General features: G+C 42.8%; 1 protein-coding gene across 2 annotated transcripts in view; it reads left to right on the plus strand.

Moving 5' to 3' along the window:
- Positions 1-26701, plus strand: part of rspo2 (R-spondin 2) — a 76704-nt gene that overhangs the window by 23430 nt on the left and 26573 nt on the right. For both annotated transcript variants that reach the window (XM_061777797.1, XM_061777798.1), the window contains 3 exons: positions 9503-9691; positions 23620-23763; positions 23969-24157. In XM_061777797.1, the coding sequence (XP_061633781.1) occupies positions 9503-9691; positions 23620-23763; positions 23969-24157 (522 nt within the window). The remainder of the gene's footprint in view (positions 1-9502; positions 9692-23619; positions 23764-23968; positions 24158-26701) is intronic.

Here is a 26701-nt window from a genome sequence, read left to right on the forward strand (position 1 = left end):
CATCCATTTTCTGAGCCGCTTCTCCTCACTAGGGTCGCGGGCGTGCTGGAGCCTATCCCAGCTGTCATCGGGCAGGAGGCGGGGTACACCCTGAACTGGTTGCCAGCCCATCGCAGGGCACATAGGAACAAACAACCATTCGCACTCACAGTCATGCCTACGGGCAATTTAGAGTCTCCAATTCATGCATGTTTTTGGGATGTGGGAGGAAACCGGAGTGCCCGGAGAAAACCCACGCAGGCACGGGGAGAACATGCAAACTCCACGGGGCCGGGGATTGAACCCGGGTCCTCAGAACTGTGAGGCTGACGCTCTAACCAGTCGGCCACCGTGCCGCCTATATTATTAACACTTTATAATAATTTCATCTTGATAACGATGACTCCAGGGTTGTAAAAAAGGCAGAAATAATGCACAATTTACCTTGTTAGAGTTTCAAGTTGAGGCAAGTTGGAATGTGACATTATTAAGCCAGCCGCACACCGAGCGATGTGTCTGTACGAGACGGAACTGGACATCGGTGTCCAACTGGCATACATTTTTTCATGGGTAACAGTAGGAAAGTTGAAGGCAAAAATGTAGCTTCCTTTGCACTCCTAAAAATGTACTTGGTACGGAGTTTGGATTTCGACAGGTTTTCACGACAGTCTTAAATTCTCTTGAGTGACATTCAGAGCATTCCTGGAATCTGTCAATTGCTTGTAGAGGGCAGTGGTTCAAACATACCATAACTGTATGTTTCATTTGTGGGCCCAATAAATTATGAATGAAAGACCAGCATTTCATCCCAACAAACTAACAATTGCACTTTCAGTTGTTTACTGAACGGGAGAATTAAGGAGCTGCAGTTGGCCACAACTCACTAGAACTCGCCCGAAGATAACTGGGATAGGCTCCAGCACGCCCGCAACCCGAGTGAGGATAAGCGGTACAGAAAATGGATGGATGGATGTTAAGATGGCGCCTACCAGTGTGGTCGCCTCGGTAACGCGCTCTCTAGTATTGTCTTTGTTTTTGTGTTTTTTGTGTTTTTCGTCCGTCTTTGGAGACCTTACACGACTCACTTACACAAGGGGAGACCTGCTAACCATCAAGGAGTCTACTCCGGACTTTCTGTCACCAACTTTCGAATATCCGCTCAGTTTTTTCCCCGAGTTACTCACCAGAGCGGCGTCCGCGGTTTTCGGCGCATGGAGACGGAAGCGTCGCCACAGAGGGAAGCGAGCAGGCATTCAGGTGAAACTCCGCAAGAGAGGACACAGATTGGCATTCCCGTCGATCCACCTCGCGAATGTACGCTCCCTACCCAACAAAATGGACGAGCTTCATCTTCTGTTAAAGACCAGTAAAGACTTCGGACGTTCCGCGGCCATGTGCTTCACGGAGACCTGGCTCGGCGACGCTGTACCCGATGGCACCGTTATGCTTCCCGGTTTCCACATTCATCGAGCGGACCGCGACATGGACATGGAAAACAAAGGGCGGCGGGATATGCCTCTATATCAACGAAAAATGGTGTACGGACGTCACGGTGCTCAGCACACACTGCAGCCCGCATTTGGAGTTGCTATTCTTAAACTGTAAACCATTCTACTCCCCACGTGAGTTCGCATCATTCATTCTCGCTGGCGTCTATATTCCGCCTCAAGCTAACACGAACGCCGCATTGCTAACGCTCGCCGATCAAGTCAACGAAATTGAAAAAAAACACCCCGACTCACCCCTCATTATTCTCGGGGACTTTAACAAAGCTAAACTCAACCACGAACTCCCTAAATACAAGCAGCACATCGACTGTCCTACCAGGGAAAATAATACTTTAGACCACTGCTACACCACGGTAAAAAACGCATACCGTGCTATACCTCGTGCAGCCTTGGGCTCGTCTGATCACTGCTTAATTCACTTAATACCGACGTACAGGCAAGAACTTAAATGTGCGAAGCCTACAGTGAAAACAGTCAAGAAGTGGACAAATGAAGCCAAGATGGAACTTCAAAGCTGCTTAGACTGCACAGACTGGAGTGTCTTTGAAAATTCAGCTGGCAGCCTGGATGAATATACGGACACTGTCACATCCTATATCAGTTTCTGTGAAGAGGTCTGTGTTCCAACAAAATCATTTCGCACATTCAACAACAATAAGCCGTGGTTCACTGCTAAACTTAAGCAGCTTCGCCAAGCTAAGGAGGACGCATATCAGAGCGGGGACAGGGCCCTGTATAATCGAGCTAGAAACCAGCTGACCAAAGAAATTAACATTGCAAAGAGGATCTATACAGCAAAGTTGGAAAAACAGTTTAGCGCAAACGACTCTAAATCAGTCTGGCATGCATTCCAGTCGCTGACTAATTACAAGTGACGATCCCCCCAAGCTGAGAACAATAGCACACTAGCCAACGACTTGAATACCTTCTACTGCAGATTTGAAAAGGACAGTTTCACACCACACACCAACCCGGCCGCACCCGCGACCACAATCACACCTCTGACCTCTGCGTTAACCATCCATGAACAGGATGTGAGACGCATCTTCAAACAACAAAAGATTAACAAAGCGGCAGGCCCGGACCACGTGTCTCCATCCTGCCTCAAAGTCTGCGCGGACCAGCTCGCGCCAGTCTTCACTCAGATCTTCAACAGATCACTGGAAATGTGCGAAGTTCCATCCTGCTTCAAACGCTCCACCATCATCCCAGTCCCCAAGAAACCTGCAATCTCGGGTCTGAATGACTACAGGCCTGTCGCTTTGACATCTGTGGTCATGAAGTCCTTTGAACGTCTTGTGCTGGACCACCTCAAGAGTGTCACAGGTCCCCTGCTGGACCCCCTGCAGTTTGCCTACCAAGCGAACAGATCTGCGGATGATGCAGTCAACATGGGACTGCACTTCATCCTAGAACACCTCGACAGTGCAGGGACCTACGCGAGGATCCTGTTCGTGGACTTCAGCTCAGCGTTCAACACCATCATCCCTGAACTCCTTTCATCCAAGCTTCTCCAGCTCAGCGTCTCACCTGCCATCTGCCAGTGGATTTACAGCTTTCTGACGGGCAGGACACAGCAGGTCAGGCTGGGGGAGGCCACCTCATCCACACGCAGCATCAGCACTGGGGCGCCCCAAGGTTGTGTCCTCTCTCCGCTGCTCTTCTCTCTCCACACGAACGACTGCACCTCAGCGAACCCGACTGTCAAACTCCTGAAGTTTGCAGATGACACCACTGTCATCGGCCTCATCAAGGACGGTGACGAGTCTGCATATCGACAGGAAGCGGAGCGGCTGGAGCTGTGGTGCGGCCGACACAACCTGGAGCTGAACACGCTCAAGACTGTAGAGATGATCGTGGACTTCAGGAGGCATCCTTCGCCACAGCTGCCCCTCACGCTGTCCAGCTGCCTTGTGTCAACCGTCGAGACCTTCAAGTTCCTGGGAATTACAATCTCCCAGGACCTGAAGTGGGCGACCAACATCAACTCCGTCCTCAAAAAGGCCCAGCAGAGGATGTACTTCCTGCGGCTTCTGAGAAAGCATGGCCTGCCACCGGAGCTGCTGAGACAGTTCTACACAGAGGTCATCGAATCAGTCCTGTGTTCTTCCATCACAGTCTGGTTTGGTGCTGCTACAAAAAAGGACAAACTCCGACTGCAACGGACAATCAAAACTGCTGAAGGGATTGTCGGTACCCCCCTACCCACCCTTGAGCTCTTCCAGCTCCTTCCCTCAGGTAGGCGCTACCGATCAATGCAAACTAGAACTAGTAGACATTCCAACAGCTTCTTCCCTCTTGCAATCAACTTCTTGAACAGCTAACTTACAATTCCATTACAACAAGCTGGCAATTTTTTGACTTGAGTTCGTTGTCACATTTCTGTATTATGTATTACTCGTGCACTCACTGTAGTTGTCTCGCCGTGCTGCACTATTTGCATATAGTGGCCACTCATGCCAGAGTAGCATCTGCTCCATTTGCACACTGATTGAGGAGTATCTGTAACATTTGCACAACCATTGTCCCAGATTATCGCAGTACTCGTCACTTTAAACCGCATACACTCCTTGAAGTCTCAGTGCCCTTTGCACAATGGTCATTGCACCGGACTATTGCGATATTAGCCATTCGAACTGAGGACTCTGCATCTTTTTGCACAATTGTTGTTTGTTGTTGTTTTTTGTCAATGTCTTTATGTCTCCAAAGTGTTCTGTAAATTGACTGTCTGTTGTACTAGAGCGGCTCCAACTACCGGAGACAAATTCCTTGTGTGTTTTGGACATACTTGGCAAATAAAGATGATTCTGATTCTGATTCTGATTCTGATTCTGATTCTGATTCTGATTCTGATGGATGGATGGATATTATACATTATAATACCTCATGGGGACATTTAACTCACACTCTGCTGTGCATTTGTTTTGCGCAGAGTGCTGCACCTCTTGAGCTTGAGCTTGAGTGGTGGGGGCTTGTTGAAGACACCTCGACAGTAGTCAAGAAGCAGACTAACATCTCTCCAACAAACCGTTGGACATTTTTATTTGTCCACAATGCGACATGACCCTCTAGCTACGTTTGCACCCTGTTCCCGGGAACCACGGCAGTCCCCCGCAACGTGGCATTTTGGCTATTTTTTCCTTCTGTATTCGGTTCTTTGCTAAGTTTTCTCACAGTCTGTGAATGACCATCTAGGGGGAGGAGCTGCTGAGTCCCGGCGCTTGAAAGGCACACTATGGGTCGGCCCGCGGTTTAACACAGATGCCAGTACATTCCCTACCAGCCCTGTCACGTTCTGATGGGGTCCCTCATGTTCCTCACATTCTACCAGGGCTTTCTATGGATGAAACATGGATGTGGGGCAGCTTTGAAGCACGTTTGTGGCCCCGGCAGAGTCGAGTGAAACCCTCCTGCTGGGCCTGGCTCCAGAGTCGGCGTGGGAAGGGCTAACCCAAATTTGCCACTCAATTAAAAAAAAAATAATAATTTTTTGGTTTGTTTATTTGTTACAAATAATGCTAAGTTGTTTATTAGATCCAGATGTAAACACCTTGAAACAAAGCCAAAATGTTGATTTCTTGTGGCATATTCATCTTTTGATGTCAGACCCAATTGTTTTTAGTCTCGAGCACAAATAAAGGAATTGACCTCACTATCTCAATTCTTTTGGAGGGAAGTGTATATCATTGATGAAAGCTTCATTAGCAGCCAGTTTGACTACTGGTTTTCTGTTTGTTTGTTTTTTCGTTCAATTCAAAACTTAAAGAAGGCAAATAAGACTAAAAATGCTGAACTGTTCTTTTCAAACATATTGTCCACATTGAACACATTTTCCTTTGTAAATCTAAAGTCAACTATAATCTTAGAGAAGCACACCACATTAATTCATAATCTAGCTGTTACATGTTGATGGGTGAGGCAGGGGATATTTAAAAACTTTTAAATGTGGTTGCTGAAGAAGACCAGTGGCCTTATAAACGTTTATTTGCCTTGCGGGCCTGTCACACTGAGTCACATATTAGGCCTTGTTGTTAAGAAGTCCTCACTAGGGTTTCTTCACTAATGTTTGCCATGATGTTTGCATGGACCCTGTCTTTCATAAATACGCTTTAGGGTCAGTGGAATTTTCACTTAGAATGATAGAAGTGGGAAATGTGGACTTTCTTTTGCGTCACATCATATGTATTCGTGGCTGAAACACAAAATGATCCACTTTATCAAATGCAGGGAGTGACTCTTCAAATGGCATGTGTGCCTCAATCCCATTTTGAACTTGTTCAATATGGTAAACCTCAAATACATAATCTCACAATAACCACTTTATTTTCATATGTTCGGTAGATCTAAGTCCTGTTTCAACATGTCTGACAGAGGAAAAAAAAAATTAAACCGAAATTTAAAAAATAAATAAATCTGTGTCTTTACATGACATGGAGAAGACACAGAGATGTATGCGTCATAATGTAAAATATGTTTGAAAAGATGGACTTCGATGTGTGTGTTATAACAAAAAATAATAATAATAGCCACAACACGGCCGGTTCACTTACACATTTAAGGATATATTTATGCCAAGTTAGGTCACTCATGCTTGCTGCATCAAGACCAACAGCTGCTTGCTTGAGTTTCTTAACTTTCATCTCATCTTCGTTGCCACTCACAAGGTGTTTAGAAATTCTTCTAAATAAAGATTTTCTACAATTTTCAGATTACCATTTAACTTCCGTTTCAGTTTACTATTTCCATCTAAAACATCACATTCACAAGTGGTTTGTATTTTACAATTGCTGAAACCTGCTGGTGGATTTGTGTCCACTAGCTGGTTTTGCATGCAGGGACAGTGCAGCTCCAGACACTGTGAAATATGGCCTGCTTTCTGACATACCTGTGGCCTGAGCCTCAAAACCTTTCCACAGACAAATACAAGCTAATCTCCCAAGATCAGCATTAGAGGTTGTCTCCACTCTATCCAGCCATTCTTTTTTGCCCCAGTTACATGCTTAATCCAGGACATGGGATCTGTTCCACAGCATCAAACATATTATACAATTCAAAATCACAGCGTAATGCAAATACAATTTTTTTCTCAAAGTAAAAAAAGGGAATGGATCCATCTAGAAAATTGACATTCTATTGAGTTTAATTTCCCCGTTGTCTGACCAGCCGGTGATCTAAAATGGCTAATTTTACTAAATGACAACTTCAGATTTTATTTTTCTATTATTTAAAGGATACTATTGATAGCACACAAATGATACTTAAACGATTAAGCCAGCTCAAAAGAAGCTGGAGAATTAGCTTTCCAGCCACACAGTTCATTATTTTTGCCAAGATCTTTCCTTTTCTGTCAGTGAAGTCTTTTTTAGCATGCAGTAATGTAAATTCAATGTTAATCATGATGATCGAGAATGTTAGAGAAGGAAATGTGTTAAATGGTAAGACTGCAGGAGAAAATGCAATAAAGAAACAGCTGAAAAGACTCATTGGCAACAAGATTACAATACCTCCACAATATGATGCAATTCAGCTATAAAGCAGATGATAAAATAGATTCTCGGTCTTTCATTCATTCATTCATTCATTTTCCGTACCGCTTATCCTTACGAGGGTCGCGGGCGTGCTGGAGACTATCCCAGCTATCTTCGGGCAAGAGGCGGGGTACACCCTGAACTGGTTGCCAGCCAATTGCAGGGCACATACAAACAAAACACCATTCGCACTCACATTCACACCTACGGGCAATATAGAGTATTCAATTAAACTACCCTGCATGTTTTTGGGATGTGGGAGGAAACAGGAGTACCCAGAGAAAACCCCACGCAGGCACGGGGAGAACACACAGGCGAGGCCGGATTTGAACCCGGGTCCTCAGAGCTGTGAGGCAGATGTGCGAACCAGTCATCCACCGTGCCCCCAGATTCTCGGTCTTGACATTTTCAATTAAAGAGGTTTAATGTAACAAGAACATAACTGTCATTGATGAAAATTTCAACATCAGGACTTTGACATCATTAGATTACAGATGCTTAAAGTTCTGGCGCTAAATAACCAATACAAATTGACATATTGTAGAACCCAGTGCAAGTATCTCCTTTTGATACCTGAACTCTCCGTCAAATCATAGGACACATTAAACCACACCTCCTTAATTCACTTTATATTAGATACGAGCACACACACACACACACACGCGCGCACACACACACATGCACACACACACGCGCGCGCAAACACTAACCAATCACCGTTACTTTGTTTTAATAAACTAAGGGTCAACAGCCTTGGCTAATGAACGTAACGTTCAGAACAGATGACTAACAGTAAAGTGTAATTTTCTGCTAAATTGAGTCTGATTGATCAAAACCAGGTGGCCAAATGCAACATTAAACTGTGAATTATGCTGATTTCCTCGGCTGAAGACCACTGTGGTGACACCTAATATTAGTTCCATGCACTTTTGCTGAAGCAAAACTTGTGGATATTGGCATTTAGCAAACCCCCCAAAAGCACACACAAAAATATATATTTTTTAAAAGTTGAGACCATAGCAGCATCAACCGATTGGTGTTTACCTGATTATAAACTTGTACTGGGCCATCTTAGCTCTGCACTTTCATCTGTCCAGCGAAATCTAATGTTATGATCCATGGCTAATAAAGCAGGAATCGTCTGCTCTGTCTTTTAAGGTTTGTCCAGTATTTTTGTGTAGTGTTTTATGAAGCATTGTGGTAGGGCGCTGCGTTGGATCGGCGCTGTTGCGTGGTCACTGCTTGGGATATTTAAAACTTGGCGACGATCAACTGACATTTCCCTTATTTGAAGAGATTGGATTTGCCCAAGGACTTTTTCCGGTGAATGCATTGCTAAGAACATTACACAGAAAGTCACATATAGTGGAAAACAGCTGTCTTTATATTGGATTCTTTGTCTTCTACAGGCAACTTCAGTCGAGACAAGTCGTTGCGGCTTTTTGGGCTTTCGACGGGTTTCTTAACTGAATCATTGTGGATTCCAGCTCTGACCAGAATTATCAGATTCATCACTAATCAACATTTAGAAGGGGAACCACTGTTTGCATGAGTGACAAAATTCCTGAATTGGACATTTGCTTTGAATCTAGCTTATACATGTTTTTTTGTTTTTAAATTCTTATACTGTGGTCAGTCATCCACATTAAAGGTTAGTGTTACTGTATTAAACATTACCCATTCTTCTCATCACTCCCTGGTCATTTTAGGTTTATGTATCTGATGCATTGAAATTACTTGTTAAACGTGCAGCTCTAAGTAAAATATACAGTAGGTTCAAGCTTTGAAAACACCAACGTTTAATGTGAAAACACACAAAATAGTTTCACACCTGCATGCTTTAGTTTTGGTCAGATTCATTTTTTTTTTTTTTTTTAGATGTTTTTTGTTTGGGTGAGGCAACGCACTGTTTTGTGCATCTGCCTCCAAGTCGAGGGGTTCTGGGTTAGAATCTAGTGCTTGTGTAGATGTTCTCCCACATTCTAAATTTCAGTTTGGTCAACTGAAGGCTCTAAATTTCCCACACTGTAGGTGTGAATGTATGTCTGAGTGGTTGTTTGTTGTCATACATGCGCCCTGTGATTGATTGGTAAACAGTTCAGAATGTATCCCTGATGTCGTCCAAAGTTAGCTGGTATAGGCTCCATCTCACCAGTGACCACTGGAGGACAAGTGGTTTAAAAAATGGATGACTGGTTTGTTTAGTCAGGTGAAAAAAGGAATCACAGCAGCACACAGTAAGAACAAAGGTGGTGGGAAAAGCAATCACCATGAGTTTGCTGCGAAGGATTTTCTTTTCTAAATAAAAAAAAAGGAAATCAAATGAAAGCAAGCAAACAAACACAATTTAACAAAAGATTTGGACCAGAGACTGTGAATTAGCTACTGAAGGATCTAAATACAAAGTGATTATCAGCGTTTGTGGGATTTAAATTCTTTAGTTTTGTTCCTCTCCTTTGCTGATTGCCTCTCCTTTATGTCCTGCAGCTAGCTATGGAGCGTATCCCATCTGTAAAGGCTGCTCAGTGTGCTCCAGAGACAATGGCTGTGTAAACTGCCAGCCCAAACTCTTCCTGTTTCTGCGGAGAGAAAGGATGAGACAGTATGGCGAGTGTCTTCATGATTGTCCAGCTGGGTACTATGGCATGCGCAGCCCCGAACTCAACATGTGTTCCAGTAAGTGATCCTAGGCTGTACATTCTCTTTTCTCCTGCATGTCTACTCTGCATTTCACCATCAACTCCTTTCCCCACTTCACCTCAAATTGCTCAAAGACTCCCAGAAAACCACTTAGTATTTGTGATGAACATTTGCCTCACACAGCGCAACACATCTCCTTTGCATACAGTTGAACAATCTGTTGATTGTGACCTGTGGAAGGTTGGCCTACACCCCTTTCAATGGCTTTACGAAGGTCGTATTCACCAATCCAGAGTATGCCAAACATGATCAATGGGTGACATGTCCGGTGAGTATGCTGGCCATGCAAGAACTGGGATGTTTTCAGCATTCACGGATTGTGTACAGAGCCTTGCAACATGGAGCTCTGCATTACCATGCAGCAACATGATGTGATGGTCGTGGATGCATGGCACAACGATGGACCTTCGGATTTTGTTACTGTATCTTTGCACATTCAAAATGCCATCAATAAAATTTACCTGTTTGTTGTCCATTACATACACCATAACCCCACCACCACCAGAGGCCACTCGATCCATAATGCTGACATTAGCAAACCGCTCACCCACACAAGGCCAGACTCGCTTTCTGCCATCTGCCATCGATAGTGAAAACCAGTATTCATATGTGAATAGAACACCTTTCTGAAGTGGCAGATGCCATCGAATGTGAGCATTTGTCCACTCAAGTTGGTTTTGACGATGAACTGCATTCAGATCGAGACCTTGATGTGTGTGACGATCATTGCAGATTAGCTTCCCCAAGACGGTTTCTGACAGCTTGTGCAGAAATTCTTTAGCTATGTAAATCAATTGTTTGCAGTGCCTGTTTGAATGGCTGGTCTCAGATAATCTTGGAGGTGAAGATACTGGATGTTGAGGTCCTGGGCTGGTGTGGTTACACATGGTCTGCGGTTATGATGCCATTTGGACTTACAGCCAAATTCACTTAAACATCTTTGGAGACAGTTTATGGCAGAGAAATTGAAATTTAATTTACGGAACAGCTCTATTGGACATTCCTGCAGTCATTATGTCAATTGCACATTCCCTCAAAATTTGTCACATTTGTGGCATTGTGCTATGTAATAAAACTGCAAATTTAAGAGTGGCCTTTTATTGTGGGCTAACCTGTTCAATAATCATGCTGTCTCGTCAGCATCTCTGAGGTGTAGGGATTATATTAGCAAAGAAAAAGTCCTTACTAACACTGATTTAGACAGATTTGTAAACAACGTGAGCAAAATAGGCATTTTGTGTATATAAAACAAGTCTGATCTTTTAGTTCAGCTCATGTAAAATGGGAGGAGAAACAATAGTGTTGCTTTTATATTTTTTTTCAGAGTGCCTTCATAATGCACATAATTTTCTCATATTGATCCATAAACCCCAATTCCAATGAAGTTGGGATTTTGTGTTAAACATAAATAAAAACAGAATACAATGATTTGCAAATCATGGTTGACCTATATTTAATTGAATACACTACAAAAACAAGATATTTAATGTTCAAACGGATAAAATTGATTGTTTTTACAAAATTATCATTAATTTAGAATTTTATGGATGCAACACTTTCCAAAAAAGCTGGGACAGGGTCATGTTTACCACTGTGTTAGATCACCTTTTCTTTTAACAACATTCAATAAACGTTTGGGAACTGAGGACACTAATTGTTGAAGCTTTGTAGGTGGAATTCTTTCCCATTCTTGCTTGATGTACAGCTTCAGCTGTTCAACAGTCCGGGGTCTCTGTTGTCGTATTTTACGCTTCATTATGCGCCACACATTTTCAATGGGAGACAGGTCTGGACTGCAGGCAGGCCAGTCTAGTACCCGCACTCTTTTACTACGAAGCCACGCTGTTGTAACACGTGCAGAATGTGGTTTGGCATTGTTTTGCGGAAATAAGCAGGGGCGTCCATGAAAAAGACGTTGCTTGGATGGCAACATATGCTTCTCCAAAACCTGTATGTACCTTTCAGCATTAATGGTGCCTTCACAGATGTGTAAGTTACCCATGCCATTGGCACGAACACAGCCCCATACCATCACAGATGCTGGCTTTTGACCTTTGCATCCATAAGAGTCCGGATGGTTCTTTTCCTCTGGCCCGGAGGACACGACGTCCACAATTTCCAAAAATAATTTGAAATGTGGACTCGTCGGACCACAGAACACTTTCCACTTTGCATCAGTCCATCTTAGATGAGCTCAGGCCCAGAGAAGCTGACGGCATGTCTGGTTGTTGTTGATAAATGGCTTTTCCTTTGCATAGTAGAGTTTTAAGTTGCACTTACGGCTGTAGCGCTGAACTGTGTTTACTGACATTGGTTTTCTGAAGTGTTCCTGAGCCCATGTGGTGATATCCTTTATGCATTGATGTTGGTTTTTGATGCAGTGCCGCCCGAGGGATCGAAGGTCACGGGCATTCAATGTTGGTTTTCGGCCTTGCCGCTTACATGCAGTGATTTCTCCAGATTCTCTGAAACTTTTGATGATATTATGGACCGCAGATGATGAAATCCCTAAATTCCTTGCAATTGTACGTTGAGGAACATTGTCCTTAAACTGTTCGACTATTTTCTCACGCACTTGTTCACAAAGAGGTGAACCTCTCCCCATCTTTGCTTGTGAATGACTGAGCAATTCAGGGAAGTTCCTTTTATACCCAATCATGGCACCCACCAGTTTCCAATTAGTCTGTTCACATGTGGGATGTTCCAAACAGGTGTTTGATGAGCATTCCTCAACTTTCTCAGTTTTTTTTGCCACCTGTGCCAGCTTTTTTGGAACGTGTTGCAGCCATAAAATTCTAAGTTAATGATTATTTGCTAATAACAATAAAGTTTATCAGTTTGAACATGAAATATCCTTTCTTTGTACTGTATTCAATTAAATATAGGTTGAACATGATTTGCAAATCATTGTATTCTGTTTTTATTTATGTTTAACACAACGTCCCAGGCGGCACGGTGGACGATTGGTTAGAGCGTCAGCCTCACAGTTCTGTGGACCTGGGTTCAATCCCCGTCCCCGCCTGTGTGGAGTTTGCATGTTCTCCCCGTACCTTGCGTGAGTTTTCTCCGGGCACTCCGGTTTCCTCCCACATCCCAAAAACATGCATTAAATGGTGACTCTAAATTGCCCGTAGGTGTGACTGTGAGTGCGAATGGTTGTTTGTTTGTTTGTATGTTCCCTGCGATTGGCTGGCAACCAGTTCAGGGTTTACCCCGCCTCCTGCCCGATGACAGCTGGGATAGGCTCCAGCACGCCCACGACCCTAGTGAGGAGAAGCGGCTCAGAAAATGAATGAATGAATGAATGAACAATGTCCCAACTTCATTGGAATTGGGGTTGTATTTAGCCATGTCATCGAATACCCTTTGAGCAACAAAGATGATGGCATATTAGCATTAAAGCATGAAGCTAATGTCTCTTGGCAATTTTTTTGCGAGCTTGTGGATTTGAGACTTTTACCAGACTGTAATTTATTGGCAGTCAAAGTAATTTTTAACTTTGAACATGTAGCCAGTTACAGCTGAATTTTCCAGATTCCACACCATCAAAAGTGTGTTTTGACTGCAGTGCGATAAAGCATTAACCTTTAAGAGTAATACAGTTAAAATAGAAAATATCTCTATGACTCTATTAAGGTAACACAAACTCATTTAAATTTTTTTCTCGTTAGAAAGCAACATAATGCCTGTGCGCACATTTTGAATTCCCGCAACCCTTGTGAGGATAAGTGGCTCACATAATGAATGCCTATTCTGTGTGGCACGGTGTGACTGGTAAGCACATCTGCCTCACAGTTCTGAGGACCTGGGTTCAAATCCAACCTCGCCTGGGTTGAGTTTGCATGTTCTCCCCGTGTCTGTGTGGGTTTTCTCTGGGCACTCTGGTTTCCTCCCAAAACATAAAAACAACTTTTTAAATGTTTTCACCCCACTTTTTCAACATCTGTTTCCAAATGGTTGTACTGGCTATGGACAAAGTTCTGGCAATGGCTAATTAATTTGCAGTCTTCTCTCATCTTCACACTTCATTTTCAATCAAAGACACCTCTCTGGTTTTCAAGTTGGTTACTACTCTAACAAATATATTTGCAGTCTTCACAAGCAAAGCTCAAATTAGAAACTGAGCATAAACACATTACATTATTTATTTTTTGAACAATCATTGTAATAGGAACACAAGGTGCTCCCTTCTCAGCTGTGTGTCAGAAAAATTAACTGGTTGTTGATGTCCAACCCAATTGAAGGATTTGGCCGCACTGTTTCTTGTATAGGCAGCACGGTGGGTGACTGGTTAGCATATCTACCACACAGTTCTGAGGACCCGGGTTCAAATCTGGCCTCACCCGTGCTGAGTTTGCATGTTCTCCCTGTGCCTGTGTGGGTTTTTAATTCTTTTTTTTCCTACAGATTTTAGCAAGAATCATGGCAGTTCATGCACATGATTTGTTTTCGCGGGCCACATAATATGATGTGGTGGGCCAGATCTGGCCTTGAGTTCGACACCTGTGTTATAGAACATGCATTTTACTTGCTAAATAGGAGACGAAAAAGAGAAAATAAATCACATCTGAGGATGAAGATGCAGTGAAAAGCCTGGAAAAGCATGGCACAAGAAGAAAGCAAAAGGTTGGGGATGCCAGTGAGTCACAGACTTGGTGCAGTTATTAAAATCAAAGTGTCTGCAACTAAGCAGATAACATTTAAATCAATACTGAATCGAATCAAATTGCAACCCTAAAGAATCGATAATGAATCGAATCACAACCTGAAGAATTGAAATTGAATCAAATTCTTAACAAAGCCCAGCTCTACTGGTCATTTACCGTCATGAAAGTGTAATGATTGAGTAAGACCAATTTTGCTACGATCATGTCTTTAGTCATGTCTATCTGATCTAGTTTCCCGAGTTCACCACACTTATCATAAAATAGTTCATCTCTGCACTTCATGCAGTAAATGGATATTGTATTTCCTTTCCGCGGTTGGGTCAGTGAGTATTACACATGGACTGGCGGCGGGTTACAGGTAAGCAAGGGTTCCAAGGCACAGTGTGCAAATAACAGATGTTGTCCAATGACATGAAACTGCTGTGCTCATGGTTTCCAAGGGCCCTGAAACGCTGCATTTATGTCTCTGTTAACATGAGCTTTTTAAACACTACAGGGGCAGTTGCTTATTAATACTCCAGAGTTTTTCCTGCATGACCTTATCTCATTGTGGATTGCTTGGATAAAGGAAAACAAGATCTTGACCAGAAAGCAGCTTATACCCTTACTTTCATTTTTATTCTTGGGAAGTCACAGGAATGTACATAAAGACAGTGGAGATATATTATTTTTATACACTTACAGTACCTGGCTTTATAATGCATTATGATGCAAGTTACAAGAAGAATATAGACCTTTATAATATGGTACATTATTTTCCACAATCCCCTCAATGTGTTAAATATCATGGAATATTATTGAATTTATGATGGATTTTCACATTGCTGAGTAAACTCAAATTAAGCCCCTGGTCGTAAAACTGTAATTTATGCCTACATTGCGGATGCTGACATTGTTTTGGCGCTTTAAACTTATTCTGCCTCGCTGAATCTGGTCTTGTCTGCTACTGTGTTCTCTTGAATTACTAGGACCCCAGTTTCAATCACCAACATAGTAGATGTTAAATTACTTTTTTGTAAATTGTCTGCTGCACTGGTTACCATGAGCAGAGATAACAGTAATGTCAACAGTGATTGCATTCTACCAGATGCCTAAATTCTACTTATGTATTTGTATTGAGCTTTCCATGATTGAGTAAGATATTAAAAGAAAAGCATTATATGTAAAGCACATATTTGAAGAAGCTGAACCCAAACCAGTTTGGTTTGGATTCCAAGAGGCCCAAAACATGCTCCTATTAAATTACTTTTGATGCCTAATATATAGCTACATTTCTATTTATTATGGGTGCTTGTTTTCCAAAAGTGTGTTTTGGCAGCTCAGATAGGTTTACAGTATATGTGATACTAGTATTATCCAGAGGGGCGCTTATCATCCACCCAGTGGTGGCCCCTCACCAATGTCTTTGGTTGTCAATCCACAGGAAGGATTTGTAGTATTAGTCACACAGTGGGCTGCTATATTTACATCCCAATTTTGTCACATTTCAGAAGACCTCACTTTTACATACAGTATATTCCCAAGCCAAAGTATATTTTGCCATCGCAAATATACTCTATTGCTGATGGAAAGTCAACAATCACAACATTTTTTTTAACAATAAAAAATGTGTTGAGAGGGTCAGCATGAGCGCAACTTCCAGGAACTCCCCCTCCCCCCATTGCTATTCACATACACATATCGTCTGGCCAAGAACACAGTTGCTCTTACCCCTTGGCAGTGTTCTGTAACCACACAAAAACCTCAGATATGCTAACTGCCAATCAGCATCCAGCTTGATCAGGGGCACAGCATTGCCAACATCTTGGAATCACAGTTTAAATAAAACAGGGCTTTCCGTGAAAATATGCGGTGCCACTCAAAACCATTTGTGATTCCTCTTTCACTGCCTTTGTCATAACAAAGAAATAGGTGTTTCCTTTTGTGTATTTATCACTGCTTTGGAACTTTTTGAAATCATTTGAGGTCACTGTCCCTCACAGGACTTGGTTGTGTTTGTGGTGATTGTCAGCCATGCGTCATGGGGCATCAGTCAAATGAGTACCAAAGGTGTAAAGGACTGGATTGTTGGCTTCAGTAGCGATGACATTTTCTCTTTTTTCTCTGAATTGTTCACATTCAATTCCTGTCATTTGCAGTCAAATTCTGAAATTTGCGGGTTCTTCCATTTTATTGCCTGACCAACAAAACGACGAGTTGCTTTTGGCTTCTTTACTTAACCAAGGCACATTTAATCATCACAGCTTTACCAACCACACTTTCAGATTTGGCAGATAATTCAATGATCCCAACAAACCAAGCTCTGCTCCCAGGACATCACAGCCAGATGGACAGTTGCATGTTTTTGAAACACTGCATACTGTTGTGTGACTATAAAAATGCTGTGTGTGCTTGACCAATGTCTGAACCTTAGACATGTTTGTGTGTGTACTGCAGCTGGCTGAAAATAAACTGAAGTGAAGATCTTGGTATATCATTGACTGTTTCTTTGCATGAGAAAACAAGCAGATCCACTAAAATCTCTGCTGTCGTCATTTCCTCTCTAGGACATTGTGATTGACAAGAACACCACCTCTGCTTCATCTAGTTTGACATTGGCATGCAGAGGTGCACCCATGTGGAAAAAACAGCAAGGAAAGAGTTGGGAGGAACATGGCAGCTCTGGCCTTTGCCGTGAACTCTTGCCATCCATAGCACCGCATGTCATGGCTGAGTGGCAGTGTGCAAGCCAAAGCTTCCATGTCAGCCAAACCCCAGGCCTAGAGAGTAGGTCAGAGCTGTTCTACTCAGCTTGGAGGCAAATAATGGAAAAAATAGGGCTTGTTTTCCTTTTCACATTGCCAGGTCTTTTAGGAAATGGACACTCCTGCTATGCAACATCAAGTCTGGTTGGCTTTCAGAAGGAGTCTGAGATGAGTGGTCTGACAAACCATATCCTGCTCAGATATGTAAATGACCTGGTTTGACACTCAGGAGATTAATCAATCTTTTCCAGGATATTTTAGCACCCTTTCTCTAAGCAGTGAGTATTATAAATAAACTGCATGATTACACTTGACGCGGTTGGCCTGCAGAGGAACTGAAACTGACATGAGGTTTTGCGTGTCCTTGATACAACTGGTACACTTCCTCCTCAGACCCAGGCATCTGCCAAGCATGTACCGCTGTGTGACAAGTGACTCTTGATGACTCATGTCTCAAGTTAAAATGCATCTGAATTCGAAAGTCATGCAGCAGCTATGACATCGCAATAATCGCATTGCCTCGGCAGCCTTTGAATTTCCTCTCACAGTGCCAATATCTTCCTGCCTTCATGCTATAACTCACATGCAGAACCAGGTTGAAGATAATGATGATAATATGTTTAAGTCCCAGGAGCACCGGGCCATCAATGAGATCTGATGACCTCATTATTTCTCATTAGTTTCCCAGAGGCACCTAGAAAAAGCCTTTAAAGGTGGTCCAGAGGTTAATCCCGCTGGGAGAATGAACCCGCTCCCCTGTATCTGTTTGTGGAGCTGCTGAACAATCCACTGACTCGGGCAGCAGACTTGCTGGTGGTCAATGTGGGAGATTTTCCAGTGTCACAGATAGCCTTTTGCCTGATAACTGGACAGAGGGATAGTTGTCTGTCATAATGATCTCTTCCCTACTCATTCCATTCTCTGATGACCTGTGACCCTCAAGCTCTACCTCTGCATTGTAACGCCCATGAAGTCTTATCGATAAGCTATTCAATTCCGTTTTTTAGAAAAAACAACAACAACTTTCCAACCATTTTATGGCTGAAACACATTTAAAAAAAATTTTTTTTTAGTTTAATATTCTTGAATCTTGTTAAGTACTGGTCCTCCGGCTTGTAGTTACTGTCGGTACCTGAGGATTGCACAACAAACTGTGAGAGCTGGAGAGTACTGCCAGATGTTCTCTCCCTTATTATTATTGCCCTTTTTTTGTTTTTGGGAGCTGAAAGTCTCTCTGGTGATGACAGGCCTGGGAGGTGAGAAGGGTAAAAGACAGTGTTGTGCTTTCTAATTTGCTTTGTGATTTATTAGCTTCCCAAATGGCCCCTGAATTGTGCTCTGTTTGCATCAAACCTGCCTGACTTAGTTTCATTCAGGCAGAAGTTGATGAGTAGCAGAGAAGCAGAGATGCAGAGATGTATTCTTACCTCCTTTAGTTTCACATTTCTACCCAAACTTTGCGGTCATTGGACAAAAATAAGTAAATAAATAAATTAAAATCACTGTATATGTGGAAATATTATCAAATGATAATTTTAATAACAGCAAACGACTAGAAGAAGATGAAATAACAAAATATGTCATTGATTTATGTTCAGTGTTGCAACACTTTTCAGTGTGTTATGACCCATTATCACACAGTTGGTCTATCTCAAACCATATCTGATTGCTGGGTGTGTTTGTGCATGTGTGTGTCCATGATTTGTTTAGACTGTTCTGGAAAGCGTGAGACCAGAGTGAGTGGGCTGAGGCCATACTTTAGGGTTCAAAGTAATGTGGGGAGGGACCCCCTTGTTTTGGAGGAATGTCGAGGAGGAGGCCTGATGGTTAGCTAGAGATGGTGTAATTAAGGGGTGTGATTGTGAGAGCCTTCCCTTTCCTGGGCCCTGTAAGGGTCACAGATAAAAGTGCAACCGTCTGCCTCTGTCACAGTAACAATGTTTACTCTTCAAGAAACTCCAAAAGTTCGGATTTAACTTTTAGAGTTGGAGTTTCACTGACTAGTGACTTACAAGACACAAGGACTAGATGACACCGTACCTGAGAAGTCTCGAGTAAGTCATATAATGGCAGTGATAAATCTCCCATAGAATTTTCTTCAATCGCAACCTCACCATCCTGACAAAAGTGGGTGTATACAAGGCAGTTTGCATGTCAATGCTTGTATATGGATGTGAAGCATGGGTTCTTTACCACCATCACTCAGGATGCTGGAACGTGTTCACATCTCCTGCCTCCATCGCATCCTGGGTCTACACTGGTGGGACAAAGTCCCTTACGCTGAGGTTTACCAATGTGTGAAGAAATTCTCCTTGGAGGTGTTGCTGACTCCCTGACAACTTAGGTGGATTGGTCATGTCATTAGGATGCCAACCAATCGGCTCCCCCTTCGTGTGTTGTACGATGAACTTTAAGAAGGGAGTCGCTCAACAGGTGACCAATACAAGCGCTCTGAAAGCTACGCTGAAGAAATATGGACTCGAACCCATGCAGCTGGAGACAGTCACTCGCCACCACGATAAATGGCAAAGCATGTGCGAAACATCCATCCATCCATCCATTTTCTGAGCCGCTTATCCTCACAAGGGTCGCGGGAGTGCTGGAGCCTATCCCAGCTATCTTCGGGCAGGAGGCGGGGTACACCCTGAACTGGTTGCCAGCCAATCGCAGGATACATACAAACAAACAACCATTCGCACTCACATTCCTACTTATGGGCAATTTAGAGTCTTCAATTAACCTACCATGCATGTTTTTGGGATGTGGGAGGAAACCGGAGTGCCTAAGGAAGAAAACCCACGCAGGCACGGGGGGAACATGCAAACTCCACATAGACGGGGCCGGGGATTGAACCCCAGTCCTCAGAACTGTGAGGCAGATGCTTTAACTAGTCGCCCACCATGCCGCCATGTGCGAAACAAGCATTGTTAATCTTCAAACCACGATAGGCCGTACTGCTGAGGAACGGCGAAGCCGTCGTCATACCACATCGGCCGCTGCACCTCCACCCATAGCTGACATCACTTTTCAGTGCCTTTCCTGTCAACGACAATGCAGGTCACAAATTGACCTGTACAACCATCTGAGAACTCACAACTCCAAGAAGCTGGAACGTACTCACGGTCCTTGATGCAGTTCTTGTAGATGAAGAAAGGCAGTGTCAAATTATATGCCATGTTTCCACCACCAAGCAATACAGATAAGTCGTTTTTGATATGGTGCACAATCTTTACCATTGTCAAAAGATGGAAAGAACCAAGTACCAGTGTAATGCTGAAAGGGTAGAGTAAGACTCCCTGCAGTTCACTAATCATGAGGGTCTATTGGTGTGTTGGAGTTATTTAGCCCTGTCTGATTTTTTTGTTTTTTCTGATGAAGAGCCTTGGTTAGGGGTAACGGTGGACGACTGGTTAGCACATCTGCCTCACAGTTCTGAGGACTGAGATTCAAATCCCGGCCCCGCCTGTGTGGAGTTTGCATGTTCTTCCCGTGCCTGGGTTTGCTTTCTCCAGGCCCTCTGGTTTCCTCCTACATCCCAAAAACATGTGTGGTAGGTTGATTGAAGACTCTAAATTGCCGGTAGGTGAGAATGTGAGTGCAAATTATTGTTTGTTTCTATGTGCCCTGTGATTGGCTGGCGACTGGTTCAGGGCGTACCCCGCCTCCCGCCCGAAGTTTGTTGGGATAGGCTCCAGCAGCCCGTGATCCTAGTGAGGATAAGCGGTAAAGAAAATGGATGGAAGATCCTTGGTTGTGTGTGTCAAGTGCACAGTCGACTGTTGTAGCGTGTAGCATGTGATACTGTGTTTGCTGAATAAATACATCGTGTCATCAGTAATAGTGTGCACATTGTTTTTCCCACCCCATCATATCCCCTCATTTTCCCTTTTTTGTATCTATGAATCCTAAAAGATACACTCAATGAGCCAAGTCGAAACAAGAAAACTGGACATCAGTAATTGAAAGTGACATGGTTCACAGCAGTGGCACATCATTTATAGCCCAATGCATACACGTATTCATTTGATTGCAGCATACCGATAGTTGAAAACATGAACAAAATGTTAAAATTTCCTTCAGCGCCACAGTTCGATTCACTTGAGTATGGTGCACCATTTCTCACATTTCCATTTTCAAAAGTTGGGAATCATAACAACTTCTAGATATTGTACCACTTAGGCCCGCTTTCGCAAACTCTCAACCACAGTGCTACACTACCAAAGAGGTGGAGAGAGCTGCGATTCTGTTGTTTGGATGATAGTGGACAGACTAATGCAATAAGAATGGAACGGGAAGAACTCAAATGTCCCTTTACCTACACAAAGCCTGACTGTTGGCTTTTTTTCTTTTCCTTTTTTTTTTCTTTTTACAGTTTTCTTCCTTGTTTAATTCATTGGTAGTTTACAAGGTTTTGTTAGTCTGACGTTGCACAATCTGGCTCACACACCCCATGAAGGATGTAGCGTATATGAGGGTTAAGTAAAACGTAATTAATTCAGGAGAAAAGAATAAGCTGGAAGCGACGCCTCCGTTACTTCCGGTTTTGCGTAATTTTAAGTTTAATCGTTAAAATCAAACTAATATGTCTCTTAAAGGGGCACCGTGACATCTTTTATATGTATAAAATTTAGGGAACATGACGGGAAACCTTTTTATCAGTCTCGTAATCTGATGTTGCTACACTTTATGAAATTTTGCGTTCTAGATGACAGAGGCTTACTTAAACTCAGAACACACACCAAATACAACCAAGAGTGGAATGGTATATTTAATGACATCTACAAGGGATCTGGAGGGAAACACACAAAGGGGTCTAACTATCAATCCATCAATTTTCTGAGCCGGTTCTCCTCACTAGGGTCGAGAGCGTGCTGGAGCCTATCCCAGCTATCATCGGGCAGGAGGCGGGGTACAACCTGAACTGGTTGCCAGCCAATCGCAGGGCATTTAAACAATAAAAAGTTTAAAGTTCTTTTTGTGTTATTAGAAAAAATACCAGAAACACTACTTCACACTACACACGTCCTCGTTTGCTTTTTGTCATCTTTTAAGCAGGCAGAACTATGGTCGAACAAAATACTGTGCTTCGATCTGAAATGCATTCTGCTCAAACAGCCACACTGTTACGATAGTTTATACGATAGTTTTTGTGACATTTTAGAAAAACACATGATTACTAAAAATATTCTGCTCTTTCTCTACCTTTTAATTCTTGGAACGTCTCTCATCTTGGTGACTACAAAAATGATTGACATAAGTATTTGCTCCCCCTCTGTCATTAAATTGCCCTTCCGTCCCATCAACATTTTTGATGGATGTTTTCAAGCTACCATTTTCAACATCATGTGTTGGACTAAAGTCCATTCCAGACGAGAGAGAGAGAGAACAAAGTTGAGATTTGTCTGAAGCTAGTAATTTCCCCGAAATTATTTGGCACTAATATTGTACAGTCAATCAGTTGCCGTGTCTACTCACGAACGTAAATGAACTGGCCTCTGGGAGTGGTCTCTCTCTGGGCGTGTCTCAGAAGCACGGCGACAAGGTTGGTGGCAGAAGAAAAAGATGCACAAAAATGAAACAAAACAAAAGAGGCGGACGAAGAAAAATTGTTGTTAGTCACGCCTTGTTGGGAGAGTATGACCGTCTCTCTCCCCGCCTTGGGTCCGGGGTCCGCTAGCATGTTCGCAAAACTCACGTTTTGGGTGGGAGCGTACCTCAAAATCTCACAATTGCACTTGTAAAATTGACACACTGACACAGACATCAGGGCATACATTTGGAAAATTTCCGCAGAGCTCGTGAAATATCAAAACAGACATTTAGCCTTGCTTAAACATCAAATGAGAGTCACCCCAGTTCGACTTTGCAGTTCCTCTCGACGCCAGCGGGTGTCGCCTTATCCCAGAAATTGTTCCTATTCACAGACAGGTGGTCCGGTGGCAACATCTGAGAGCCTTTGATGCTTGGGAGTTCACACTTCAAGGGTAAATGTTAATTAGTTTAGGGTCCACGAGGCGTCTCCTTGGGGCAGTCTCACAGCAGGGAGAATGCAGTTTATCAAGGTGGGGGAGGGGGGGGGGGGGGTTCTGGTAACTGGGTCAGAGTCACAACAAGGAAACCGCCTACAGTTCCAAATTATACAGTTGCAATCTGAACTGTACAGTACTGGAACGCTTAATGGCTACTTGTGTTTTATTGTCCAAACAGGTAGATGCGGGTGCAGTCTGCTGATGTACTGTAGTACAGTCTGACATGCAGGACATTATCGGGATTTCTGCTTATCTCTAAACCACTTGTTTGCTCTCTCAAAAGATGGAAAATAGCTCAAGATTCACAGTACATTGGTGGGAAATGATCCACAGGGCACTGGCATCTTTTTCTGAGGCATAGACTGTATAATCCTTTCACAAACCCCCCTCACCAAAACCTCTCAATCAACTCCAGATGAAAGGGCTGATCAGATGGACACTGATGTCTCTCTTTCTCTCTCCAGGGTGCAGGATAGACAACTGTGAATCTTGCTTCAGTAAAGACTTCTGCATGAAATGCAAGTCAGGTTTTTACCTACACAAAGGGCGATGCTTCGACATGTGCCCCGAAGGCTTTGCCCCACTGGAGGACATCATGGAGTGTGGAGGTGACAAATATGAAAAAGATGCACATATTCACATTGAAGGTTTATATTTTTTTAGATTTTCTTCTCACACATTTTAAAAACAAGCAGACCACACACAAGAAGCTTATAACATCCTAGTAAAGCGCCTTCACCCTGTACTAAAGCTTAACCTGGAGCCGGTGAGTTGTTTCTATATGACATTCTGCTGTGGTTTCCCTGTCTACAGATGGCTGCGAGGTTGGGCAGTGGAGCGAATGGGGAGCTTGCACCAGAAGAAACAAAACGTGCGGCTATAGGTGGGGTCTGGAGACCCGGACGCGGCACATTGTAAAGAAACCACCCAAGGACACAATACCGTGTCCCACCATTGCCGAGTCCCGCAGGTGCAAAATGGCCATGAGACACTGCAGAAGAGGTAGGGATGTCACACAGTAATGTTGAAGTGCTTTGTACAGCATCCGTATTCAATTAAAAGCATACACTGTGTATATAAAAGATAACAGCCCACTTCTAATCCTATAGCCCTTGTCCACCCTCTCACAGTTCCACCTGTCTCATGAAACCTCAACACACCACATTGTTTTTTCTTCGTCTGTGCTTTTGAGGCTTTCTGTGTTGTTTCCGCGGATCAGTTATTTTCCATTGCACGCTCGTTGAAGGCAGTTCTCTCTCTAAGGTATATTTTCCCCCCACTGTCCCACCTCCCTTCTTGAGTGCGATCTGCAGGTTACCTCAATGGTCGCCTCTGTTTCCTCCTGTCAGTTTGAGAGATACTGTACAAGTATATGTGGTGCACATGGTAAGCATGTCAGGTCATTAAATGAGAAGTCAAATCTTTAGTAGTCATTTTTAATGGTTCAACACACCATTTGGGGTGATGGCTTCAGTATCCAGTGCTTTAAAAACAAATGTCCTAAACCTTAATGTACTCTCTTGTAAATGGCTTTAGGTTAGGCCAAGTAGTACAAATATTTAATACACCAAATAAGGAGGCAATTACAGTAGCAGATACTATTTAGCCTGTCAAGTAAAGAAAGCAAAATTCATAACAGATAGAGAAAACTACTCCTGCACATTGAATCCAAGCGTGATTAAGTGAAGTGTTGAAAGAGTTAATAAACTTCAATAAACTCAGCTGGTTTCTCATATTTCAACGATACAGAAGCTGCTGCTGCTCTTGCTGCTGGAAACTGTGATTCCACCGCACATTTCTTTCTTAAAGCCTGTCCTGTTTGTCAGGGAAATTCACCCCCAACCCCCACACATCTCCCAATGCCTTTGCCTTGCCTACTTCACCTTTTCAAGAGACTTTGCTACTATCTTTAATTAAAATCTTGTTTTGTACGCAAGGTTACTGCAGTAAATTTTCTCTGACATAAAGGTGCTAATGAAATGTTCGTGTAAAATCTGAATTGCATAACTATTTCTATTCAGTTCTTGGAAAAGAGTTGCAGGCTCCCTGTGTTCATCCCTCACAAAGCTACTGTTCCCCACTAATGTGGTCACTGTAAATCTCTCATTATGAATCCTTACTGAGTAACATCTCTGTTGTGCGGGTTTAAATCTGTGTGTAAAAGTGTCACTGTATGTGCATCACAGCAGTTCCTAACCTTATGACATGCTTTATTAGAGGTACGTTTCAGACTCTGGCATGTGTTTTTAATTCCCCACTGCTTAACTGCCTGTGAAAATCCCCACTTGACAAAAGCCAATGAAACGTAACACTCTTTCCTTTAAATAAATACAATGTAGAAAATGAAGGCTGCTGAAGCTGAATGGGATGGAGAAGTAAAAAAGACCAAAATCCATTGACTTCTGAAATGCAGGGGATGGGAGACATGTTGCAGGCGGTTTGACCAGATAAAAAATACCTATCCATTCATCTCCATACCCACTTGAAATATAAGCTTTGGAATCTATATGAGGGATTTATAGTGGTTAAATGTTGAAAATAATCTAAAAAATGAACATTTTTATCTGCATAATTCTCTAGACACTATACACAAATGTGTTTGTTAAGAATAGGATTATATAACCCCATATGGATTTTGTGGATTAAACAGAGAGAGGAATTAAAACAAAGCAGCAGAGGTAAGTGTATATTACTTATGGGAATGCTTATCTGATCACCCTAGCTTGCATTTCGTAGAAGCTGAATTACACTGGACATTATTGATGGATCTCTGTTTTCAAGTTTAGCCGAGCCGTACAGGAACGATGAGGCCGATCATATTCTTTTCCTTATGTCTGGAATGATCTAATCCTCTGAGAAACTAGACACAAGCATGGAAACTAAAGTGCAGATGATGTCAAGAGGCAACTTGTTTTAGCAAACGTTAAGAGTGGTGTAAACCGTGTCTGATGCGTTCCATATAAGTTGCAGGTCAGTGTAAACAGCATACATCGCACACACTGCTGAGATTCATTAGCTGTTCTCAGCTGGTGTTTCCACTATAACTGTGTCTTGATTCTTCTTTCTGCCCTAAAGAAGGGGGTTTATCCTTTATATGGAGGATGTATAAAATATGTGGTGGTATCCATATGTTGTTTTCATCCAACTGTCAAACAGCATTGAAGTAATCTTTTGAAGTTTGGCAATTTATTGTGCTGCTATCAGCTGGCTTATACTTATCTAAGGAATATGTAGTATCTGCGCTTATAACGTTTCACCTGTATGACGATACAGACCAGCTTGAGAGGATTTAGTTGGGAAAAAAAAAGAAAAAAACCCTCAAAAGTACCCAAAAATAAGTGATGTATAAGTTTGATCTGCTTTCCAGAACTTTTGAGGCACGTCACAACTGAGAGCATAATATTTATAATACTATTTGTGTACATAGTAGCCATCCATCCATCCATTTTCTACCGCTTATCCGAGGTCGGGTCGCGGGGGCAGGAACTTTAGCAGGGACGACCAGACCCTCTCCCCAGCTACTTCATCCAGCTCTCAGACGTAGTC

This window comes from Phyllopteryx taeniolatus, chromosome 6, assembly GCF_024500385.1.
Source record: "Phyllopteryx taeniolatus isolate TA_2022b chromosome 6, UOR_Ptae_1.2, whole genome shotgun sequence".
Classification (NCBI taxonomy): domain Eukaryota; kingdom Metazoa; phylum Chordata; class Actinopteri; order Syngnathiformes; family Syngnathidae; genus Phyllopteryx; species Phyllopteryx taeniolatus.